Source organism: Uloborus diversus, chromosome 2 (genome assembly GCF_026930045.1).
Source record: "Uloborus diversus isolate 005 chromosome 2, Udiv.v.3.1, whole genome shotgun sequence".
Classification (NCBI taxonomy): Eukaryota; Metazoa; Arthropoda; class Arachnida; order Araneae; family Uloboridae; genus Uloborus; species Uloborus diversus.
This window is the reverse complement of record NC_072732.1, coordinates 98,076,791-98,103,429: the sequence shown is the minus strand read 5'-3', so window position 1 is coordinate 98,103,429 and position 26,639 is coordinate 98,076,791. Positions and strand designations below refer to the sequence as shown.

The 26,639-nt window shown below is 32.4% G+C and overlaps 1 protein-coding gene across 1 annotated transcript in view; it reads right to left on the bottom strand.

The window, feature by feature from the left end:
• Window positions 1–26,639, bottom strand: part of LOC129235296 (glucosidase 2 subunit beta-like) — a 48,283-nt gene that overhangs the window by 5,917 nt on the left and 15,727 nt on the right. The window contains exons 2-11 of the mRNA XM_054869024.1: window positions 24,076–24,192; window positions 19,132–19,227; window positions 18,906–18,963; window positions 18,216–18,333; window positions 16,928–16,991; window positions 14,798–14,863; window positions 14,560–14,665; window positions 12,803–12,881; window positions 6,754–6,843; window positions 1,411–1,533 (exon numbers count right to left, since the gene is read on the bottom strand). Coding sequence (XP_054724999.1) covers window positions 1,411–1,533; window positions 6,754–6,843; window positions 12,803–12,881; window positions 14,560–14,665; window positions 14,798–14,863; window positions 16,928–16,991; window positions 18,216–18,333; window positions 18,906–18,963; window positions 19,132–19,227; window positions 24,076–24,192 — 917 coding nt within the window. The remainder of the gene's footprint in view (window positions 1–1,410; window positions 1,534–6,753; window positions 6,844–12,802; window positions 12,882–14,559; window positions 14,666–14,797; window positions 14,864–16,927; window positions 16,992–18,215; window positions 18,334–18,905; window positions 18,964–19,131; window positions 19,228–24,075; window positions 24,193–26,639) is intronic.

The window sequence follows — 26,639 nt, the reverse complement described above, 5'->3', positions numbered from 1 at the left end:
ACTTACATTCTTTTTCAAATTTCTCATTAGTTTGATCTTTGAAAGGAGGAATTTGATTCAATGACAGATGATTTATTTTTGAAACTCAGTATTTTAAATGATTTTGTCATTGGGGGAAAAAAATTTTTCATGTTAAATTATTGTGCTCATTTTTCAAATATACTGTTTCGATTATCTTTGAATTACAGTTTGACAAGACAACTGTTGATGTGGAAATGTTCGTCTGGACTTAACTTGCTCCTCGGACTATTGTCAACTTATAGGCAAGAAGAACTTTTATGAAAAGAAACTTCTAGTGATAAGCGTTGAGCTGCAGCTGCTGACGGATGCTGCATAATGTTGTTGGATATTAGATCCGTATTTGTTTATTGTTGAATTGTTAAATTTTTTATGCAGGATTAAGCCTGGCCTTTTGTGGATTTTTTTGGGTTATTTTTTGAATATGATGGAATTGTATTAAATTTAAAGTTTAATATCATTACTGAATGAGAAGGGGGGATATGATAGACATCGGTAAACGATATTCGACCGCGTTCTCATTCCTAATGTAATGTAAAATCGACTTTATTCAAATTAGATTAACTTCTCAACTCTTTCAGCCCGTGTAAAGTTTCAGTTTTAGGTTGGCATCCTTTGATGCCCAATCATATGCAAACGAGGCAAGTATAAATAGTGAATGATTCCAATCGTTCTTTCTCTTTTGTGTTCGTCAGCCTCTTGTGTGTTAGGTCCGGTAGGTGTTGGGGAGTTGCAAACTCCACCTCCGCTTATGGCCATGGTTTATTTTTATTAACTTATTTAGTTGGTTTATTTATTTTAGTTTCTACAGATCAATAAACTTTTGGTAAGATTTTAAACAAGTTTCCAATGTTCATTTCTTCACATTGACATTAAGTATGCATTTTCCACTGTGTGGTATTATCTCTGCTTGTATAAGTATGTGATATTGTTGACTGACGTACGGAACTTAGCCGTAAGTTTTCAGCTTTACGTTTAAACATCGTATTTTATCAAAATAGACCTGTGGTCTCCGTGCTCGCGCTTGTTTCACGTGCCTCCTTTTTCACTTCATACCTCATAATGGTGTTTGCATAACATGTTAGGAACTAAAAGCAAGTATTTAAATGGCATGAAAGCTTGTTTTAAAAAGCATTAACTCTCAATTTGAAGTCCGGTTCAATCTCAATATTATCATTTATGCAACACCGCCATACGGATCTTAATCATGCATGACTCACCCCTCCCCCTCGCATTTTTTAAGAAACATTTAAGAGAAACATATTTTGTAAAAGAAGGGGGTAAAATCAACTTTAAGAAACTTGAAAACTACTAAACAATTACTACTTCTTTATACTTTCATATTTTGTCACCTCATTTCTGTGTGCAGTTTTAATGTACAATAATACATACGTCTGGATTGTATGTCTCATCATCTGATTCTTCTTGGCCAACATTTGCTTCTGGTTCCATTTCTGGTTGTCCTAGAGTCTCTTCCTCTGTACCTTCACTGGTAGACGCATCACCAGCTGCTTCCTATTGACAATAAAATAATAACAATCCTAATACAGTCGAAATTTCACATGTTGAAATTTTCTATTCATTAAACTCTCAGAAAATTTCTATGTCAATTACATAGAAAAATTGCTTCTATATTTCGAAAAACAACCGGGTATATCGATTTTTTTCGAGACAATTGAAGATTTTCCCCCCCTTTAGACTGTTTGCCTCACGAAAAATGAAGGTGTGGGGGGGAAAAGAAGTTTAATCAAGTTTGCTATAAAACCCACACGGAAGCTGGGGTTAAGGCATTGAGAAGAGAATGAAGACTTTCATTTGTGAAGCCAAGACCCCAAGTCATGTGATAGATTTTAAAGCAAAGCAGTGGAAGAAATCAGGTTGCCTTTGCTTGTTTCACGAAAAATGGGCCAGCCATTTGTCATTGTTGAGTCATGTGACTTGGGTCTCTCGGTCAGCTTTTGCTAATTCAATGATTGAACTTGCTCCCTCCATTTACTAATTCCTACTCTAAGGGTTGAGGGTTGTGCAGATATGTCATTGTTCCGTTATAGAGTTGAAACTTTCCTTGCAACCGGTTCAGTTTCAAGCTATCCTTTTTGTTTGCTAATTATTAGGGCTCGAACCGATGCATCAGTCATTAAAAAATTTAGCCATCGGCATCCGATGTTAACATGGAAAAAACATCGGCCCGTTGGAATTTAAAAACATGTGAATGCCGACGCATGGTTGATGTTTTTCGGAAAAAAATGTAGTAATTTTGATTTATCTATTTTGAACTGTATAATTAAAAGAAAGTACAGCAAAGGGCCTGAAATTAGGCAGCAATGGGACCAACACCAGTTTTGGACTTTGAAAATTTGCCGAGTTTTGGATAAATACAGAAATTTTCACAACTTGGCAGACACTTATTAAACACTCACTTTGATGAGTTTCAAGAATTTTATGCTCTTATTAAAGTAATTTTAGTATGTATTTTGTATTAGGATGTTAGCCAAGCAAACATGCTAGTACAAAACAACGCTAACTAAACAAGGCATAAACTAAATATTATTTCGAACAAAAACAAGGTTCAAATACGATTGTTCAATCAATGTCGCGAGGACAAAATTTCCGAGTTTTTTCTTCCCGAACAAAAATAAAAAACCTCACGATTACATTTTCCCCGATTTTAGCTTACACATAATCTGGCTCTTAATTGAAAACTTTAACTGCAGAAAAAGCTCAATCATAAGATTAGTGAGGGAAACGCCGAATTCAGGGTCTGTATGCTGATTAAAATCCCTAAAAAGTCCTTATTTTTCTTCCTCGCTAAATGCCTAAAAGAAGACAAGTTTAGTAGCATGCTGTAATTTTACTTTCAAGAAAGTTTTTAAAAAAAGCCTGAAAGAAAAATGAAAAATAAATAAATTTCCTATAACCTATATTCAAACCCCCTCCCACCCCCGATTACATTAATATGAACTAATTAACAAAATCATTTCCACACATACACATAGTGTAAGGGGGATACGTTCCTCCCCCCTCAACTTGCTGGACACAATCTTTTGTCCCAGAATTTAAAAAAAATAGCACAATAATCAAGAAGAGTATCTTTTTTTTTCTAATTTGTATGGTCTTAAAATTATTTCTAAACAATCTTTGCTAATGCTAGGGTGAAAAAGCGGTCTCGTGGGCATTTTCCCCAGCCATTTTTAGAAATATTGTTATATTTTTTCCTCTGATTATGTTTAGGAGTCGGAGGTTTGGGGGTTCTCCCCAAAATTTTTCAAAATTGTAGTTCTAAAAATTATTTTCAAATAAAAAAAGAACCGACTTCAAAAAACAAAGAGGAACTAAAAAGTAAGTGGTCACACTTACATACGGGTTCCTACCCAAACGTATAAATCAAATTTATTTTACAATTCCAGTACAAAAATCAACTAAATTAAACACTTAATTATAAAATAAACACTAATGTTAATTACTATACACTGAATTATTTTCATACCTAACTAATTATATACGATCTCTTAATTTTGAATAACCATTATTGAAGTCATGGCCTTCTTTAAACTACTACCTAACGTAACTGAGTAGGTTTAGTTTTAAAGACTTTTGCGTTTTGTTAAATTAGTGTTTAATTCAGGTTTTGGTGTGTTGTCAGTTACATTAGGGAGTAGTTTATAGGAGGCCCAGACTTCAAATGGTTATTAAAAATTAAGAGATTGTATATAATTAGTTAGGTAGGAAAATAATTCATCATATAGTAATTAAAATCAGTATTTATTTTATAACTGGGTGTTTAGTTTAGTTGATTTTTGTACTGGAATTGTAAAATAAATTTGATTTATATGTTTGGGTAGGAACTCATATAAATGTGATCACTTATTTTTTACTTTTTAGTTCCTCTTTGTGTTTTGAAGTCAGTTCTTTTTTTATTTGAAAATAATTTATTTTTCACTTTTTAGTGGTGTAAATATAAAATAAGTACGTAGGATAGAGTATGTGGTACACTCCTAATGTACATCTCGAGTGAGAAAGCGTCGAGCACAGGAGTCTGAAAACAGCCAAGATGAGCAAAATAGAGAAAGAAATAGTGCACTGTGTCTCGGAGACTTCCGAAGACTGTGAAGAAAGGCTTTTTCAAATGCGCAATTACTTACAAAGAAAATCGTCTTCATCATCAGTATGACTTCATCAAAATATGCTTTCCGAAAAAAAGTCACGAGTCACTAAAAAACAACAGAAATCGCTTTAACTTTGAAAATAGAATTTGAAGCATTTTCTTGATTTTTCAAGGATCCCATTTTCGGATGTGACCTGATGACCATGGGATCACCTGGGAAGCGCACAATAGGGGGTAATATTGTGGGGGGGGGGATATACCTTTGGGAAGTATATACCTTTTAAAACGAGAAAAAAAAAGAATTTTCCAAATTGGTCTATGCATATTTGAGTTGATAGGGGACAGACATAAAAAGATTCTTTTTTGGAGTTGGTTAAAAAATGAAAAAATCTCAATGCGCATAACATTTTATGCGATTGGCACTAGAAACTGATCTTTGTTCCTCTCCAGGATTTATTTGTGCGCTAATTTAGTTAGAGCCATTTAAATGTCAATGGTTTTCCTAACTCCTTTATATTTCACAATAATACGAGTCAAGTAACTTGTGAAAAAAGTCACATTTCTCTTTACTTGGCCCCGTTATAGCTCAACACCACACAAGAAACAGTATCTACTGTGATGTTGTATATATTAAGATCAAAATAGTACTCCTGGAGCAATGATACTAAATGAATTTCGTGTTTGCTTCAGAGGAGACTTTATTTAAAATTTGCGATATGACTACTAATGGTTAATACAGAGGAAATATTTGGAAGGGGGGGGGACTCCCTCAAAGCAAGAGCCTCCTAAAAAGGAAAAATACGCCTCAAAGCACCCTCTTCCCCACATTGGACTTTATATTTAATCTTTTAATATTGAAATTAAATGAAGTTTATTGTTTTTTGCCCATAACTTTTTTCTACAGAACAAATATGGTTAAGCAAAGGTTTGGGACCTAAGTTAGATCATTCCTATTCATTAAACAAAAAAAACAAAAAAAAAACAGAAAAATCGTATAACTAAGTGAGACGCTATGAATTTACAAACAACAAAGCCAAGTAAGAATTTGTAGAGTTCGCTCGATTTCTCCAGGATCCCACATACCTGGACTTGAAGACAATTAGACGACCGGGAGAAGTATACCGTTTCAAACAAAAAAGAATTTTCCTAATCGGTCTAGGCGTCTTCTAATAATCGAAGAGCAGAGTACATAAAGAAATTCCCACGTAGTCTGTTAATTAGTATTGCCATAACTGTAAATTAAATTGACGGCATCATGAAATATTAAATCTAGAAAGCTTGTCAAACTTCAGAAATTGGACACCAGTTACAATGTATTTATCAAGGAATATAAATTTAATTGTCGGCATGGGGGAGGATTTTTGTCTTAAGTTCCCCTTGAATTGAACACTAAATATATTTCAGAATTGAAATATTAAAAAAAAAAACTTTAATGACTAAATGAAGTTAGTTATTAGCAAAAAAGATCTATGTTAAATTAATTCAACTATTTTTGTAGCAAAATACATTTAATTTACTGATTTGCTACATGAGTAATAAATACATAGTAAGACTATAATTAAAATTATCAGATAGCGCAATGAAAATTAAACATCCCGATGCGTGAGAATTAAATACTGTTCAAGACAAGATTCCTCCGTCGAAAAAATGCACCGTTCATGACAAAACCACGTGACCTGTCACGTGTCATGCAGATGACAAAAGCTGGTCTACATAGCCACAATGTATGTTCTGTCACATCCTGTTCCTCTGTTTCGTACTGCAAAAATGACGAAAGCAATTTTAAATGTACACAATTTTTTTTTTCTAACTTGGCCATTTCAGAATAATAACCAATCTGCTAGTCATCAATTTATTGCTAATAATTTTTCAGATTCAGGAAGAGGGTGAAGTAGCTAAAAATGATGTCTAATTTATTTTCACATTAGATGTTGGTATGAGTGCACATGCGTTTTCCCCCCTTTTTTTCACATTCGGTAAAATTTGGAGTTCTATTCGGCAAGTTTAAAATTCCCCACTCCCAAAAATTTAAGCGCCTGGTGTGTCTGGCATCTGTGATCTAAAATAGCATTCTTCCACTAGTAACACATTACAGGAAAACCAATTGTGGTTATTTTTCAAAGTTCATTTGGAAAGGAAAATACATGCTTTCAAATACATTTTCATGAACACATGTATTTGTACAGGATTGGGTTTAACTCGTTGAACCGCCACCCTCAACTTCCGCCAATTTTCGGTCCATCATTAGCGTTGGTTAACAAGGTTCGACTGTATTGAAACTTATCCTCAAGAACATGAAACTGCAATACAGAAGGTTGTTTTAGAAACCATACAGTGCTCAGTAAACGTTTCATATGAATTCATTTTTTGATTATTAACTTTCCTTTAATCTGATTCTCAAATAAATTAGAAATTGAGTTTCATACATGAAAAACTAACTTTTATGTTTTAGGAGCAATTAATGATAAACTATAATCACTTCTAAAGGTTGAAATTTCTATGTATCAAATTTTTCCTCGGCAATTTTCTACTTAGATATATGGAAGTCTGATTGTACTTGATTACAAAATTAAATTTAAAAAAATCGTAAAAATTTCAATAAGAAGGAAGAAGTTAGGCAAGTTACTTACATTTTCTGATAAATAAATAGGTTTCATGATCATCCAGCCAGTTGTAATAAATTCATCAAGGAGCAAAAAATCTTTCATGTGTAAGAAAAACTAATTTTGCAAAAAGAAAAATAAAAATATTACACACAAGCTTAAAGTAAACAGAAACATACATTTCTATAGTCTGCTTAATGTTTATTTAAAAATTAAAATACTCATTAAACTAAAATATTGGTTTAATGAAATTTATTTGGCCCTATTGTTTTAAATTGTGTATCAAAAATGTTTTACGTTTTATTGGTCTAATATTGTTTATTATAAAAAAAATTTCGAGTGTTTTTAACGATAACTATATCTCAACAGTTGACACCAACAAGACACAAACTATAGTACAGCTTGAGGACTTTGTATTTTCCAGGGATGACGTTTTACTTCATTTGAAAAAAATTAAAGAGACTAAGGCTCCGGGACCAGATAATATTTATCCAAAAATTTTAGTTGAATAAACAGAGGAATTAGCAGATGTAATCGTAAACATTTTCAATGCTTCTTATAATTTGGGAACAGTGCCAGAAGACTGAAAGCTGGCTAACATTACACCACTCTTCAAGAAAGGGTCAAAAGGGAGTGCAGGAAATTATAGACCTGTGAGTCTAACTTCGGTGGTTTGCAAAATTTTTGAAACATTGATAAAAATTAAGATAGTAAATTTTCTAGAGACTAATAATCTATTGACTAGTTTTCAGTATGGTTTCAGGAAAGGTAAAAATCTTATGCAACTAATTTATTACATTTCTATGACAAAGTTACCATGGCTTTGGACAGTAAGAAGCCTGTAGATGTTGTTTACATTGATTTTCAACAAGCTTTCGATAAGGTACCGCATGTTGCTCTACTTAGCAAATTAGCTGATATAGGAATAGGAGGGAAAACTTTCATTTGGGTAAAAAACTGGCTGACCGGACGGAAACAAAGAGTAGTTGTAAGGGGAAATTATTCTAATTGGAGTGAGGTCTTAAGCGGGGTTCCTCAAGGATCAGTGTTAGGACCTGTTTGGTTCATTGTCTTTATGAACGATATTCACAAAAATATTTCTGGGAACATGAATTGTTTTGCTGATGATGTCAAAGTTATGGGGACTACAGAAAATGAAGAACAAGCAAATCAGCTGCAAGAGGATCTAGCTCATATTACAGAGTGGGCTGATAAATGGGTTATGGCTGTTAATGTTGAGAAATGTCAAGTGCTACATTTAGGGCATGGAAATAAGTGTACAAGTTCTTATTTGCAAGGTTAAGTCATTAGTCAGGCAGACAAATTACTGATTCTGGGGGTCTTAATAAGTCAGGATTTTAAGTTTAGCCAAAAGTGCAACATTGCTAGCAACAAAGCCAATAAGATGCTTGGGTTTATCAATAGATCTATTTCAAACAAATCTAAAGAAGTTCTTCTGCCCTTATATAGAAGTTTGGTAAGACCCCATTTGGAGTATGCTGTTTAGTTTTGGTCTCCTTATCTTAAGAAATACATTAATGTATTGGAAAGGGTTCAAAGGCTACAAAGCTAATAAGTGGACTTTCCGACTTAGATTTTGATTCCAAGCTCAGAAGACTTAAAATGTAGTCTTGAGCAAAGAAGAGACCGAGAGGACATGATTCAGCTGTTTAAATTTATTAAAACGAAAGATCTTACGGGGCTGAAGTTTAGCACTGAAAAGAGGACAAGGAGTCATTGTTTTAAGCTATTTAAATCTCAGGCTAACATGGATATTAAGAAAAATTATTATTTTAGCAGGGTAGTGGAACCTTGGAACAGCTTACCGGAAGAGGTGGTAATGAGCAAGGGAGCAGACAGTTTTAAGAGGGCCATTGATCTTCACTGGGGATTGTAAATTGACTAGGACCAGTCTAGCTGGGCCCAGAGCCTGTTGCTGGTCGTCACTTTTGTATTTGTAGATGCCTTGCTTATCTCGGCTAATTTGTTATGTCTGTATGCATACACATTCACAACAATTTTAACTCTGAGTCATTTAAAGAATTATGTGATAACCTGTAGTAACTACAGGTTATTTCATTAAAAAAATCTTTAATGGCATCTGTTGCCGTGCTTCTCAACCGGTGTGCCTCGGCACACTGGTATGCTGTGACAAGGTCTTTAGCGTGTCACGGTATTTTCGGAGTTGTAGAACAAGGAAGAACACCTACTTTACCTGCGCAAGAAAACACATATAATGTTCCTAGTTTCATCCATTGTTGATAGTTTCATTAAATTAATACCAATGGTGTCAACATTTATTTTACCAACATGTAAAGAAATCGTACAGGGAACAATAGGTTTGAGACAAAGCATGAAATGGTCCAAGTGCCAATTCCAGATGATGTTATCAGGCGACTATTTAATGACATGACAGGGGCTATTAAAAACAATGGTTGATAAACTACAAACAGTTCACATTTTTTTAATATTTCCAGTTGATGAACAACAGATAAAGGTGCACTACTTTTGCTGACGAAGATGGCATTCAAGATCATTTTATTTTCTTCTAAGAACTTTCTCAGCATGCAAGGGGAGATGAAATATTCTGCGTTACAGCTAAATTAATAAAAAGCAACAGGATCCAGTATTACAGATGCACATGCAGTGATAGAGCAGTTGCAAAAATGGGAAACATCGAAGGGTTCGTGTTGAATGCGAAAAATCAAAATCCAGGTGTTCCAATTGGTTTCCTCCATCATGATCGGTTTCCTCCATCATAAAACTCTCCTGGCAAACAATAAGACATATGAGCTGAAGTAGGCCATGGTTGAGGTAGTAAAAAACGAGAACTTTATGCAGTTGAAACCACTTAATTCTCATATTTTCATTGTACTTTCGGAAGACTTCGGGGCAGATCACTCCCTGCTTTTTCACACAGTGGTTTGCTGTTTTTGAAAAGCAAGGTCCAGCCAAAAACTTGAGCTGGGAGACGAGGTACAATCTTCTGATGTTTCACGAGGAAACGAAACATACCATTATATTACAAGACAAATATTTTCTGGGAAAACAGGCGTATGCGGCTAATATGCTTTAGAATGTTAACAAACTGAATCGAAGATTCATGGACGTGATGAGTATCATGTTCATATCAGGGTTCATACTCAATTCAGATGAAAAAATTCCATGACTTTTCCAAGACTTTCTCATGACTTCATAAAAATTTTCATGACCTTGTTCAACGAAGAGAATGGTACTATTTAATGTCAAACCTGCCAATTTTCGGAAGTGGGCATTAGCAAAACTTTTACATGAATGTCAATACCTCATCAAAGCACTTACCTGACTAAAAAAATATCAGTGCACACTGCAGAAACTAATAAACTATTCTCATTTGTCTTTATCATATAAACTTCAGTTAAGTAAAAATATAGTGAATGCAATACATTGATGTTTAATGTCTAATAATTTTTTTATTAATAGGGCAAAATAGTAATGAATGGGACAAAAGTGAAATGAGTTATTACTAAGTTTCCAATTGTAAATTTACTTCAAAAAAAAAAAAAATGCTGCCCTTTTTCATTCATTGAAGTTAAGACATGTTTATGAGTAAATTCATTTTTCTAAACCAGATATTGCAGCTGGCCACATGGATCAATTTTGCAAGCTACGCGTTGGGCACTACTGTTTGACTATTAGAATTCCCCTATTTGTATGTTCTATTGCTTGACTAAAGTCTTCATTTTCTAAAGCTTTCAACAAATTAAAATAAACTCTGACAATTACAAGTGGTTGAACTAAACTTGGATGCTATTAAATTACACTTTTTGAGTGGGCGTGGTGAAATTAAGAACATGCTAAGCCCACTACTACAGAATATAACATATAAGTTCTAAAAATAATGGTGAATTTAAAATTAGGGATGTTTCAGCAGTAAAATCACAGACAAAAAAAGGTGGGTGAGTGTTACAGAAGCGGATGCAATAAGACTCCTAAACTCAAATTCGTTTCCGAGATCGTTCAATTTTCGAATAATAATAGCTTTTATATGCAATACGGTTGAATCATTCAAAATTTTAATTCTCTACTGCTCTTTATTACTGCCCAAGACATTTTTCCATGACTTAAATCAAATTTCCATGACTTATAATGAAAATATTAATTTTCCATGACTTTTCCAGGTCTGGAATTTGTTTATTTTTTTCCCCATGACTTTCCAGGATTTCCATGACCCGTACGAACCCTGTCATATGTATGCACAATAAAACAGATTTAAACCAAAAATTTAGCAGTGGAGGGAGGAATTCGATCCTGGCTCACTGGACTTTTCTAAACAGGCTAACTATATTTGGGGCAAACCTAGCCTGGCAGCATTGTGAAGGCTACACAGATTCGAATTGCAGCATTGCAACGCTGCCAGGTTAGGTTTGCCCCAACTATATATACACCTAGAAAGAAAAGCTTAAAATGGTGGTTGAACATTTGGCCATGATTCAGGACAAAAGCACTACTTCAAGTTGACTGGCACAGAACAATATGACTGGGTTTATGATCCATTGACACATCAGCAAGGAACTTTCCTCACTAGAAAAATTTATTGATCTTAGGAGCAACCACTCTTTAAAATTAGGGTTTAGCGCCTTTTAATGGATATTGGCTGTTAGTAAAAAGAGTATGTCTAAAAATTTCTGATCACATTGTTCATGAGCTGTTACTGTTACCATTATTCTTAGCATTGACTTTTCAAGAGCAACAAAATATTGTGACTAAATCCTTGATTAAAAAACTCCCTGTAGCTCCTCATCATAGAGCTAAATGAAAAGCGCCACTATCCCTCAAGACAGGCATAACTTTCACAGTCATGTTAAGTGAAATTTTTTTAACTTACTGGTCATAATAATCACTAAAATTTGTGATGAACTTCAATTCAATTTCTAAAGAAACTGAAATAGTTAAAAGATTAAACGTTAAATCCATATGGAATCGCAGGTTTTTTCCTTCTTTGCTCCGATTAGTGAATAATGAAAACATTTTTTTATAGTCACATAAGAAATTTGGTTCAGTGTGCCGCAAGAATCAAGCCGAAAATCAAGTGTGGCTGTATAGTAAAAAAGTTTGAGAAGCACTGATCTATTGCATAAAAATTTTTGCTAATGACATCCATTTGTGATTTAACGAAGCATCTCAGATTTTTATTTTTGAGGCTTTGCAACAAGAATGTACTGGAAAAATTTAGTCATCTTCTTCATCTGAAAAAGTTTCTTTTCCTCTAGAATAATAGTTACAGCTACTTCTCCCCTTATTGTAACTTCACTCTCAGCAGTTTGCTAATTCTTTTATCAACTCTCTCTAAAACACATTAGAAAAAAGGAGGGGGGGGGGGAAGACAAATCACTTGAGTAACATAGTTTAATTTTGAAAAAGTATATTTTTACATTAGTCAATGAAAAAGAGGTGGCTTCATGATGTTTGCTATATTTGGATTCAAAATTTGTTGGTTTCAATCTCAAATTGTCTTGGATCTTTGGCTACATTCAATTCATTTCTCTACTTAATTCAAGTGGAATCAACATGACTGATGGTTAAAGCCAGATTTAACAATATAAAAGCTTAGGAATTTAATTTAAAATATAAATATCGCTTTTCAAATTCTTGGATATTTTAGAATATTAATTTTATCCAAAGCTTAATAACAGTTAAATAACTAAAAATTTAATTCTCGTGAACTCAAAAATGTATTCGAACTAAAAAGTGTATGTACTGTGTTGCTTTATGAATTAATGATCGAGTAGTATTGGTATTCATTCATCCACCCCTAATCGACCTCCTAATTGGAAGGACCCCTAATTATATTTTTTAAGTCACAGGGATTGATATCAACCACTTGACGCTCTTTTACCAAAGGAATACTTAAATGTACGGCTGTGCTAAGTAACAAAATATTATTTGTGAAGGATTATACTAATGATTTTACATGAACACTTCAAAGACATTTTAACTTGTAAAAACTTACTTGCCTTATCTTTGAAAGAGAGGGCATGCATTTTTGCAATACCTTTAAATAAGCAATGACATAAAATATACAAAACACACAAACCTTAGCTTCATCTTCGGAAACAATACCATCATGATTGCTATCAAATTTAGGAAATTTTTGAAGCTCATCATAGGACAATCTGAAACATTAAAAAAATTAGTCACTTGAACCTGCAGAATGTATACTAGTTTCCAAATGTTAAGCATGTTTTAGTAAATACATTGTTCATTCTTATCTCAGCAACAAACTGCAGTTTCTCCATCAGTGGTGGATTTTTCGGTTTGGAGCCAGTTGCAATGAAATTTTGAGGCTCCATGGCCTCCACATAGGGGAAAAGAGGGATAAAGTAGCAAAAGGGACCTGGTATGAGAAAAGTGAGACAGAACTTATTTTTCAATGTAAATTCACAGAACTTCAATGGAGCTCGCAGTATGATCTGGACAAAATGTCGAATAAAATATGGGGTTAGGAGGACAGCTTAGTCTATCTCTCTTAAAATAAGAGATTGAGAAACAGGTACTTTTTGGAGCTCCTATGCTGCTATTTTGTATTGGCTTCTGGAAATTAACATTTTTTCCCCTTTGGCAGTAAGTATAGATTGTATTACTGTGGTAGGCAGGTAAGTGGCAGTAACTGCAGAAATGAGTTTGCGAAATATTTGAAGAAAGGTGTTTTGGATTCAAATATTAACAGTAGGAAAATGTTGGGAGTCAAGACTTTTTTTCGCGCTTTTATTTTTAGCGAAAACCAAAATAAGCCAGTTTGTACAATAAAGCTTAAGAACAAAAAGTGAAGAAAACACAGAAAATTGAAAGATTTGCAGTTACTGTCCATTATTCGCCATGTCAGAATGCATTTGTAAATGCACGAAAACACATTAATACTCACAGAATTTATAAATAGCTCAAGCCTTACACATGAAGTTTGACGAAAAAATGTATTCAGAACCAATTCAATCATTTAACAACAAAGCTGATCACATAATTGGCTGTGTTATGATAGCAGCATAAATCAATAATTTTACAACTTGAGATAAGCTTGGATTCAGGTCGTTCGTTAGTTTCTCTATGAAGTATACCTATTGCATAAGAAAATGCTTAAATAATGCCAACTAAGAGCACATGAAAATTGTCACACTGATGAAAAAACGTTTTTGTAAAACTTTCAATCACTCTAATTAAAAAAAACACATCTGATAAGGACAGTACATAACTTCCTTTCTTGTAAGTACCATTTTGAAGTTAAAAACACAAGCGTTCCAATTTTTTCTATCAATTTTATTTTTTTAAATTAAAGCTTGTACTTCAATTTAATTTTCAACACAAATGTTGTAGTTGTTCTCGTGTCATAGTGATTAACCATCATGAAGAAATGGGATGCCTTTGCCGTGATAATTGGAACTTTGTTAACATATGAGATAATACAAGAAATATTTACAGCACAAAGAGAATATAGCACTTAGGGCGGGCGCTGGTGGATATTGAACCCATGACCTCCAATATTCAAAGCGAAGAGCCATAGAGGCCCCAATTTTCAACATAACTTTTAACAATTTTGAAGCACTTGAAAAAGAATACTTAACTTTGAGTTTCATAGAAATTTGCCCCACATAAACACACTGTCATTAAGCATACAACTAGCAAATTTTCAAAATGATACTTGATTTCATTTTAATTTTTTAGAATTAAAATTTACTTCACTACCAACCTCTAAATATATATAAATATCTCTAACAAGGCAAAACAAAAGCAGATAAAAAAGTCACAAAGCAAAAATAAACAAAGAAAGGAATTGCCTTACAACTAAAGTTAACTTACAAGCCATCTTGGTTGAGATCTAGTTCATGAAAAGCAGTTTCTGCCAGTTTTCGTTCCATTTCTTGGTGCTGAATCATTTCTAATTCTTCTTGTTTCTTCCTTTGTTCTTAATACATAAGTATCAAAAATGGGGAAAATAAAATACACAAAAGAAAACTCTGTTACATTAAATCAGGTACTTTCACAGTGTAAAAATTTCATAATTAATTTAAAGAATTAAACACATAATAAGTCATACCTTCTTTTGCAGAGTTATAAGCAGATAAGGCAGCCTTTTCTTTATCTTCAGCTTCATTTTTAATAGCTATAAAGTTGAAGAAAATAAAGTAAGAACTCATGAATAGTTGAAAAACAGAAAAAGCAAAAGAAGCAGCATTTGAATGAATTTGCTTTCAAGTATAATTGAAAAATACATGAACAACTTTCAAAGATACTTCAAGAAAAAATTAAAAACAAGAACATAAGTTTATATATTTTTATTATGAATCACACTGAGTGATTGCAGGCAAGTGTTGATAATTTGCAAATGATCCCTTACGATTCGTTGCCTGTCCGAGAATAATTGAAATTCAGCTTATTAAGTCACCAATATCTTTTCAAGCATAGACTAATAATAAGAATAGACCGAGCTATGGCAACTCTTTTGCTGCTCATAAACCAAACCATGTGACTGGTGGATATCCTAGCAACAGCGGGCGTTGATCGTAGCAGACGATCACAGTCCGCGAGAAATAAAATAAATAGAATTGATGGAACACGGAAGAATGATCTTTTATAGAGTCTGATTTGTAAATTTGTTATTTTAAGTTGTAAATATTTTGTTAATATAGTGAGTTTTTCGTTTAGATAGTATTGTGCATTTTCTTTATTCAATTTCAATACCTCTCTAAGCAATTAAAGATGCAAGAGTCCAAAAAGAATCGGCAAATGGTAAGATTTTTACCTACAATTTCAATTTAAGATACGGATTAGTACATTTTTGCGTTAACGCAAAACGTTTACGCCATTACGTTTACGCCAAAGCTGATGTGGCAGTTCCGAATGAAATAAAAGTTACTGAAAACTGTGATCAAAAACTAATTACTAATGTCAAAATAATGCATAACTAAAAGAAAAACCGTTCAATCTCTGCACCTGGAAAAAAAGAATTATAATAAAAACACATTACGTCTTAAAATACATGTCGAGTACCAAGCTATAGATAATCCTGCCATCTAGCAACCATGCTGCCAAAGTTTTCGCCAAGCCTCCCACCAGTCACATGATGTATCCATGAACCAATTTTTTCATCAGCAAGCCTGGGAAAGCTCGGTCTACTCTTATTATTAGTCTATGCTTTCAAGTTTTATGATATTCAACTGGAACTTTTTAAAAAGTTGCCATATTTATTTGGCTTAGAAATTTTGGAATCTATAAATTGCTATCTAAAACATATGCACAGTGAAAAATTAATTTCTTTAAATGTTCATATTTCATCAAAATTTCAATTCAAATTTTAGTACAATGATTTTCTTTTATGCTGTCGAGATTTCTTAAATCTTGGTTTTAGGTTTGATGAAAAATTATGCGTGTTATGAGCCAAAAACATGCGAATAAAATTAATATTTTCGAAAGAAATATTTATATATTTGCGAATATAAGTTCAAAATTCTTTGCACTTAAATGCTGATTTTCTGATTTAGGAGGCATTTTCATTAAAAAATAAATTCTTTTATAACGGACAAAAATTGACTCATAAAAAATGCAATTACCTTTGATGAACTATGACAATGACAGTTTAATTTTAAAAAAAGCAATACTTCACCAATATACTACTATCCGCAATATAACTTGTAACTAATAAAAATAAAAATGGTGTTTGTTTCTTATGTAATAGTTTTAGAACTGCAATATTATACATTTTAAAATTAGAATAATGTTGCAACCGCATATGAAAGGCTTCACAACCCCATTTGTTGTTCACTTCATCGTGGGTCGTGACCGTCAGGTAGGGAACTCCTACTCTAACATCGCAGAAATTTGTCTGAAATTGTGCATTTGAAGTTGGAAAAATTGCTTGTCTGGAATACCTAAAGGAAGGGGCAATTGCTCCTCTATCAAGTCGATGCTTGAGCAAAAATCATGCCAACATGAGACAACAGACATAGGTTTAGCCATTCCCATTGAATCTTTTTGAAAGCTAGACATGCATTCTCAAAGATAAATTAGTGCAAATTTTTAAATGCAATAATATCAGTAACTAGTACATAAGCATTGTCACAAAAACTTCCATTTCAACATAGTTTCTTCATCGCATGATATGTTATTTAATCATGCAGTGCATAGGGAAAAAAGAACAAAAGTTAAAAGATTATCTGCAATTTTATACCTTCCTTTTCGGCTTTATTTTTCTCTTCTTCAATTTCTACTTTTTTCAAATTTTCTAACTGCACCTAGAAGAAAAAATGTAAATATACAATATGTTTTTTCTGAAAATTCATTTAACAAAAGATACATAATTGTATGACTATGTGTAAAAGTTTCAACCATACAAAACATTCTAACAGATAACTCAAATAAACGAGTTGATGTGTGCATCACATGACTTCCTTTTACGTCAACTTAATGATAGTAGTGCCTTGGATTAAACAAAGAAACACTTTAAATATTTTTTCCCCCAAGTTTGTTGCGAACCTGAGCAAAAAAACATTTACACAGATTAATTTTCCCAATATTGGACATTTTAATGTGATTCAATGGTCAACTCTAAATTTTGCCAATAGTGGCCAAAATGAAACTAGATTTGAAAAAAAAAGAAAACAAAAAAAAAACTGTTGCCAAGTATAGATATATCAGCCAATTTTAAATGCCTGTATAACTTTCAGAAAAATTTGCCTTGTAACATGAGCATTGCTTCTCAGGGTTGCAAAAATGTTACGTTAATCACAATGCCTTTTTTAATGAAAAAATATCTATCAACGATTATTCTACTTCAAATTCTTGGTACAAATGAAAAATAGGCACCTTGTACTTTTTAAATCTGCATATTAAACCAAAAAAAAAAATTCTTTTACTCGCGGTTTTATGTAAAAAGAGTTAGAAAATCAGCTGTGAATGTTACATTAGTCACTATGGAATGACCCTGTTCAAAAGCAAAAACAATTCCGCCCCCCCCCCCCCAGAGAAATGAATTACGTTTCATGAAATCCTAAAAATTGATAAAACACTGTACACACACATACTATGACCAACAAATTTCCTTACAATTTCAAACTTTTATTGCTATAACACATAAAGAATTTTGATAGCAAATATGCAACTATGATTTGCAAGAAAAATACACATATGATTTAGGCTGAAAAAAATTTACATCAGAACCACTAAAAAAACGACACTTGCTTAGTGTCTAGAAAAAAAATTAAATGTGCAAAAGTAAGAATCTGGTATAAATCTTAAAACATCAGAATAAAATATCATGAAAATTTAGTTTTAACAAATAAAATACAAATGGTCTCAATCTATAAACAAGAACTCAGCATAAAAAAATATATTTTTTTTTCCTTTTTTTTTTGTAAGAATATTATATTGGAATATAATTAAAAAAGAAATAAACATAAAAAAATCAAAATTTTTGATGTAAAAAAAAAAAAAAAAAGACACTGAAAATATCAACTTACTTTATTGTTTTCTTCTATTTGTTTACCTTGAACTGCATACTGCTGCCTCAAAGCAAAGCCTTGTTCATACAACTCTTGCAGCTTCTGCTCCTCTTCTCTTGCTTGTCGGCCAAGTTCTCTAAATAATAATAATCAATAGTAATAATTTTAAAATATGGACAGAAATTCGAGTTTTTTTTGCAAAAATGAAATGATCTTTGGATCTTTGAATGTTATTGGAATTGGATTGTTGAAATATTATTCTGCCTTTTTGAAGCCCCTTGCTGCAGATATATCATTTGGAAAATCACAAATAAGCCTTTGTATCCCTACATCCAGATTTCACAACAATGTATTGTGCATTTACAATGAAATGACACTTCGCATTGCCTTCTTCAACTAGAGGTGTAGATCTAAAAACCATGTGTGTAATGTTGTTCTAAGGCAGTGTAGATATAAAAACAAGATTGTTTTGGTGATCTATGAAGGCTTGATATCATCCAAAATGAGGGGGAAGAAAGAATTAGGAATGTCTAGAAATACATTTTTAACTTGCAAAGTTGAATTGGGGGCACTTATCTACATTGAATTGATCATCAGTGGAAAAAAAAAGTCTTTTAAAAGCGTGAAACATCACGGATAAACCGCGAGCTGATAATCGAAACTTTATGTATCGCTTTTCTTAAATTGATTTCAATGAAAAATACTTACAAACAAGTATTCACACAATCAGCAGTGCTATTATATTCATCACTGCCATCACAACAATCTGCAATAAACAAGTTCTGGGATTAAAAAAACAAATTAGTACAGCTAGGTCGAGAACTAAAATTTGTTTTTTAGGAAGCTTTTCCACGCTTGAAATTAGCATATGTTGCTTTTAAGTTTTGAGCTTTAATGATTCCAAACAGAAAGGAAAAAAAATGTAGGATCTTACCACAAATGTTATCATTTACTCTTGATGAAGGAATGTTGATTGATATGTGCCCAGAGTTTATGCAATGAAAAACAGCCAGTTCACAAGCAGAAGTTCCTTAAATAAACAGAGAGCAATTATTTTATATTTCATTAAAACCTTTGAGAGATTCAAAATTTATATTTATTTTTTGAACTACAAATTAACAGACAAATATAGTACAACTGCAAACAATTGGCCCTTGTCAATCTATTAAGAAAACAAAACATTCCTTAAAATAGGTGGAGAAAGAAAGGATGTGCGATATATTTACGAGTTTAAACAACATTTCGGCAGTATGAATGATTTTTTAAACAAGTCTTGAACAACAAACAAGTTTTAAAAGTTTTTCTAAACAAAGGGTAACTAATAGGCCCCTTAAACTATGAGGCCAAAAAACACCAACTCTAGCAAACCATCAGACATTTACCGTCTGCAACATTTATTTTATGATTTATTTCAATTGAGATTGGTGTAAATATGAGAAAAATGATGCAACTCTTAATTTATTGCTTACGGTTTGAATTTTGTTGATGTTTACTTTTATTACAAATAATGACATACATAGATTTGATGTTTAATAGATAACATTTTTGGAATCAGTTGAATTGAAAAAAAAAAATACTTAGTGCTAATATATTTTCCCTACGCGATCATTCAGACCCGAAATATTTAAGTTGCAGCAATAACTACATTGAGAGTTAACAAAAAAAAAGTATGACACTAAAAATTATGAACGACCTCATAAAACTAAAAATCAAGTGAAATGCAATAAAATCAAAATTTTTAATTGGATGGCTGAGCCTGAATTTTATCTATAAATTTTAAAACAGTGGATTTATTGTAGCTTGTTGGAATTCTCAGTATTGATAGCAAATGTTTGTCTGCTAATTTTCGCTTTAATTTCAACTTGTTAATATTCATCACATGAGCTACTGAACATTGTAACACACATGCTTGCATTTTTCTTAATACAGTCAACGCTCTATAGAATGACCTCCTACTACTGTGACCATTCTGTTATAGTGACTGAGGCATAGTGCTATAGTCCCGAAGTCCCATTTGCTGTTCTATAGATGCAATGTTAGTTTACTGTCTATTAGAGGGTCCAAACTGAACCGTTCATTCCAATACAACATCCTAAACAAAATTTTTATTTTTTTATTATCCACTGAACTAACTATTTGAAAACTAATATTAAAATATTTTATGTTTCTGAGGGTAAAACATTTCTTTTGAAATGAATTATTTGTAGGTCAAAGTGATGAAAACCGCACACAAATGGTAGACATTAGTCAAAAAGCGGAAAGCTTCTACAATTGTAGCATACATTTTTTTAAAAAGAAACAAACTAACAAAAAATTTTAAACTTATTTCATTAGTTTCTTGATTCTTTTCTGAAAAGAAGAATAATTATGAAAAACTAGTTGTGCATTAAAAATAACAGAATTTTTTTTTAAAATATGTTAGATATGATTTATGAATACGATTAAGTTCAATATCGCTTCCTCTCTCCAATTGTACAACTTTTCTCCCACTTTTTTTCTTGTTATATTGAAGCAAAAAAGTGAAAATGCTTTGTTCCATTTTCGCAATTTGGATAGTATTTTCGCATTTTGCGAGAAATGCGACCGTAGCGGAAACCCTGCTGTAGTTTCTAATTATTCCGAGAAAGTGACTCCACAAACGAGGAAAAGTGGAGTTCAAGTGAGGTAGAGAATTTATTATCATTATCTAACTTTCTGTCAAAAATCCGAGCGTTGAAAAATGCATATTTTTCTGGGAAAGATTGGTTTGAAATGACTTGAGTCACACTTTTCCTCGTTTGTGGAGTTATTTTAGTCTTGGAATAATTGAAAACTACAGGACTACTTAAATACTGTCCTTTCTGACCCAGAAAAGTTATTTTGTCCTTTTGAGTGCACCTTGTGGCAGAATTTTATTTTACTTTCTGCGGCAAATTTTCTGGACCTAATTTCTTTCTGCAAGAATGTTCCCTGAAGTGAAAAATGAACCAATGGACAAACTTAAGTACAATTCATTTCAAAAGTGAAAAATTTATTTATTTATTAACAAATTTCACACAACTTCTTGTTTAGGTAAATTCATTTATACAAAAACAAAAAGCATTAAAGCTCAGTATCGAGGCTTTCAACAGATTTTCAGTTTTAGCTAGAGAAAAAAAGGGACCTACAGCTAAATCTATATGGTTAAAAATATCAACACCATGGTAACAGCAATTGGTAAGTGGAGGAAAAAAAAATCAAACAATCAAAAGCAGTGTAAATTATTAATATGCATTTTTATGCATAAAATGGAAACCTTCGTACAAACTTTGCCTAAAAGGAGTATATTTGAGATACAGAGACAACTTTGTATTGAAAATACTAAATTATTTTGGGACCAAATGAAAACTTCTAGATAAAGGAATATTAGAGTTATAATACTTTGAGTTATCAAGAGTCGACTGTAAATTTGGTGGACCTTTTTTGATATTTTGCAATGATAGCATTTGTCATTCTATAGAATGTCTAGGCATAATATACAAAGCCTAGGGAAAATATACATAATTTTCATATATCATCTTAAAATCTCCAGCATTATATACATCGCCTAGGCATACTTAAAAATGCTGGCATTTCATACTTTGATAGTAAGCAGGGCTTAATTTATGTGAGAGTTTGCTGGAGCTGAGCTCTTGTACTTTTTCTCAATTTCAGGCAAATTTTTAAAACATTAGGTAGTGTTCAGGCTGCTACTGTACTAAAGTAACTTCCTAAGGACATAGGGTTCACGCTTCTTTTGCTAGAAATTAAGCTCTGCTGAATATATGCCTTTGATATAGAGCTCCCAGCAGTTTGAACAATACATGATCAATGAAAAATCACTAATTTATAATCAAAAGCTTCTTTTACTCCACATGACTCTATATTCTTGTATACAATATTTCTTTCAGTGAAAGGAGCATGACATGTAAATTCTTCCCATCAGCAAACTCCCTCCTCTCACTCACAACTGTTTCGCATTTTAAAACTCATAAAAACATTCAAATTCAAACTAAGCTTATTAAAATCAATTGTAGAAATAGGGCAAAAATTCTGAAAGATTTGCCTGTTATACTAATGACAAAAGTATTTATAGACTTTCTAAAAATATTATGTACCATATACACAGGGGTCTGGCCAGAGGAAATTTGGGTCCGTTAACGGACCCTTCACAAAAATCCGATCAACCAAAATGGACCTTTCACAAAATCCTGATCAACCAAAACGGACCCTTCACAAAATTCTGATAAACAAGAACGGATCTTTCACAAATTGTTTATTGAAAGAGCAATGAAAGCAAAATAATGCATGTTAAACCTAAACCGATAATTTTTGGAACCTTTTTTAAAGTCAAATTAGAGGGATCAGCTTATACAAAATCTGCTAATTTTACAAAGAAAAAAAATCGGCACTCTTGTGATGCTTCTGCAAGCGATAAATTGCTACTGCCAAATAAATATAATGCTTATTGTTTGTTTATTGGAAAGAAATTAACAGCTGAAAATAAGTTTGGTTTTATCACAGCTAATTAGCAGCTGTGTTGGAGTTGTTGTAAACGTTTCTGAAAAGGCATTGGTAAGCACTTTTCTCCCCCTCATGATTTAATAAACAACAATAATAATATATATCAGGGAAGAAATGAACTTAGAACTGCAAAAGGGATAGTAAGGGTGGGGGAAAAATATGATGGCTTCAGATAGGGTTACCAACTTCAAAATTATCGCCATTTAGCATCTGGTGTTAAACGTTTGTAATGACTAGATTAGAAAATACTCTCATCATTTTACCAGCTTGCCAATATTTGCATTTTTATGGTGCGATGTGATGTTTAACTGTTATTTTGGGAGAAAATTATATGGGTTTGATTTTTCGATGCTAACAAGGATGATTAACTTAAAAAAAACTCTTTTACTTGCCTTTTTTTTCTTTAGATGTCTACATTTTGAAAAATAATCTTTTAACATCCCATATGAGAATCATATTTTGTTCTTTTTTCAAGCTAACTTCGCTTTATTAGGATGTAAATGAACAAAAAGTGTCTATTTTTGTTAGAACACTCATTTCAAGTTTTTAAAGCAAAATTCCATTTTCTTTTCATTTAGTCATTTCATGAGCCAAAAATTAAAATGCTGAATCGATGGTTTAATTTTTTTTTTTTTGCTTCAACTGTGTCCACAGATATTAATGATATGTTTATCATAGCACTCTAAAATGCAATTCAAAAATAATTTTACCAAAAATATTTCTTTTACAAGCCGTTTTTATACTTTTGATGCCTTCACTTTAAGAATAGTGATCTCTTTGCATCTGCTATGGAAATCTAATTTTTTGAACTTTTGATGTTTAGTACGCTTTGTTAAGTGGTAAACAAATAAAATCTCTTTTTATTTTTGTTAAAATCATGAAATTTATAAGTTTTAAACGAAATTCTGTGCTTTTTAAGAGTGTCTTGGGTCAAAAAGTTAAATGCCCTTGTCTGATTTTTTTTTTTTTTTTTGTTACAATTATTTTAAATGCTGTACAGAAATATTTCTAGTATAATTTAACATAATGTAGAATGGTAGATAAATATTGCTACTTGAGAGAGCGATGCCCCCCCCCCCCCCCGCCAAATACTAGGAAAACACCCCAGAATGATATTCTCAACATAGAAGAGGAAAACACTTTAAGTTTAAATGATGCAGTTAGTGCCCTCTCTAATTTCTAAAAATTCATTTTAACAAAAAAAAATTATTATTTTTGCGAAATTATTCGACTTTTCACAAAATCAATTCATTTTTCACAAAATTATTTGATTTTTCACAAAAAACGGACCCTGTGAAAAATCCTGGACAGACCCCTGATACATATACAATATATTCAATAGAAAAAAAAATGTTACCTGGCTCATCCGATCCATCTTTACAATCACAATAATCATCATTTACAAAACTAAATGGAATTGTATCAGAACCATCAATGCAACCAAAATCTCTATCAGGAACATAGAATATTTTACCTTCAAAAAAATTGTAAAAAATTTTTGAGATTATGAATACATGCTTAAAGAATTTAGATAAAGATACATAAAAAAAGTTTTCACAAATGCATTTCATTTACATATATTTAAAAAAAATATATGAATATTGTAAGTGGTCATTTTTCATTGCAAAAGAATTAAAAATGAATACGTGCTAGCTTTGGTATAGTTAATTGCTCCATGGAAGAAAAAAAAGACATAATAAAATTTGACATTGAAATATATTTTTAAAATAAGCAAGTAACATTCTAATTAAACAGGTTAAGGATGAAATTTTACTCACAAGGAGAGGTTACGGTCTCGGAAATTCAGATCGGGATGAGATTTGGCAGATTAGTAGTATCCCTTAAGGGTACTCTCAGGGTAAAGTAATAAAGCGCACTAGCCATAAAATTCCGAGAAAACAGCCTTTAAAGATTTACGCGCAACTTATTAACTAGTAGAGATTGTGCGTAAACAAGCGCCCGGCGGTCATGTGGGCAGCGCGCTGGGCTTCCATGCTGTCGATCCGGGTTCAAATATACTGCGAGTGTTTTTTTTTTCTTTTTTGTTCATTTATAAAGTAACTGTTACAGCTTTGTACAATTTGAATTGAAGATAATGCGAAATTTTTAAACACGTAAAGCACTTTAATAGAGAAAATGGAGATAAATTAAATCGATACAAGTTAAAATTTGAATTACAACGGTTACAAAATTACTGTGGAGCTTAATTTATAGATGATTTTTAACAATATAGTTGTTATTTATATACATACACCAGAATGATATTTATCATAAAAACATGGAAAACAAAAACTGTTTTGATATCTCGCACAATTTATAAAGGAAGATTGCTTACAGGATCAACTTTTTTGTGAAAGAGTCGTTGGAAAACATACTTCATTTACATTTAGGAAAATTTCTCTTTTGTCAGAATGTTTAGAAGTATACCAGGTATATCGAATCATTTTATCAAAAATTGGCGATGACAGTTGATGGACAATTGATTGTATTTTTATGCAGTCTTCACGGGCATTTATTTCTCTATTATTTTCAACGAGAAACGCGCAATTATGTATATTTTTTATTAAATTCTTTACCTGTCTATAAAAATAGACGTCGCAAGGTTGAACAAGTGGAGTACATTTTTGTGGAATCCCTTTAACTGAAAAGTTGGAGATTTTTCATCATCCTGGAAAATTTGGTCATATAGTTCAGGTTTTGTTTGTCCTCCCGAGGAGTCTATAATCAATAGAAATTCTTCCTTTCCCACATAAAACTTCAAGCAAACGGTTTAAAAATTCGATGTATAGTCTTACCTTTCCTGATTTCGAAGATGTTATGACATTTTTATATTTTTGTTAGTATTTATCAATTGTTTTTTGAATTCGGGGGCCAAAAATACCAGTTGCTTTTTGTAAAAAAACAAATACAAAGGGCAGAACTTTTCCAGACAGGGTAAAAGAATATTGAGCGGTATATGAATGCATTACTCTATTCATGTCGTGCCTTTTGACGAAAATAGTTTTACTTCCCTTTCGAGCCAAAGTCCTGTTGTACGCCGACTGATACTGACATCCTGGAAAAAGGAAATGGGAATTAAAATATTTTGTCAAAAGCAGGCGCGGATCCAGAGAGAGGGTTGTGGGGGGGGGGGGGTCATGATCCATCTTTTAAATGACCAAATATAGAATAAAATTGCATTTTTGGGACATATTTTGAAAAAAAATTACCCATTTCGCACAAAAATTACCCTTTTACCCCTCCATTTCCGAAAATGACCTCCTCCTAAACCAGAAGCTGGATCCGCCCTTGGTCTGAAGATCGTAAAATAAGTTTTTAATTACTTACCAGTTTGGTCAGCATTGATAACATAATCGTTTTTGAAATTCGGTATCAACTTTAACGTCTGGATTACAAAAGTGTCTGCAGAAGCCAAAGTTTCTTCGATCGTCGCAGTTTCTCTTTTTGAAACAAATTTTGTGACTTTTCGCTGACGAATGGCATGCTTCCTTTTGAAATTTTTTTACCCAATTGTCAGATGTTTTAAATTCAAAATCTGTAAACTGTCGTGCTGCTGCTAAAGCCCACTGTTGCAAGTTCCGAGTAGTAACTTGTTGATAATTCTCTCGAGCTTCTAGAAAATGATCATATGTCCAAGAATTGATTACATCGTATTGATCTAATAGATTTCCTCCATTTTTTTATTTCTTTCTCCCATTGCGATAAATATTCATTTTTTAAACTTTTTTTTGTAAGGTTTGTAGATTCCATGAGGGGTGAGCCGTTGCTATGTTCACAACTTTAATTTTGTAATCCAAAGGAAGATGCTCTACCTCTCTTCTTTTTTTCTCTTTTGGTTCGTATTCAGCTGATGAGCTTTGAATTTCGACTTGCTCAAAAGGTTCCTCCTCACAGTTTTCATTTTCATGAGCAAGTTCGTCA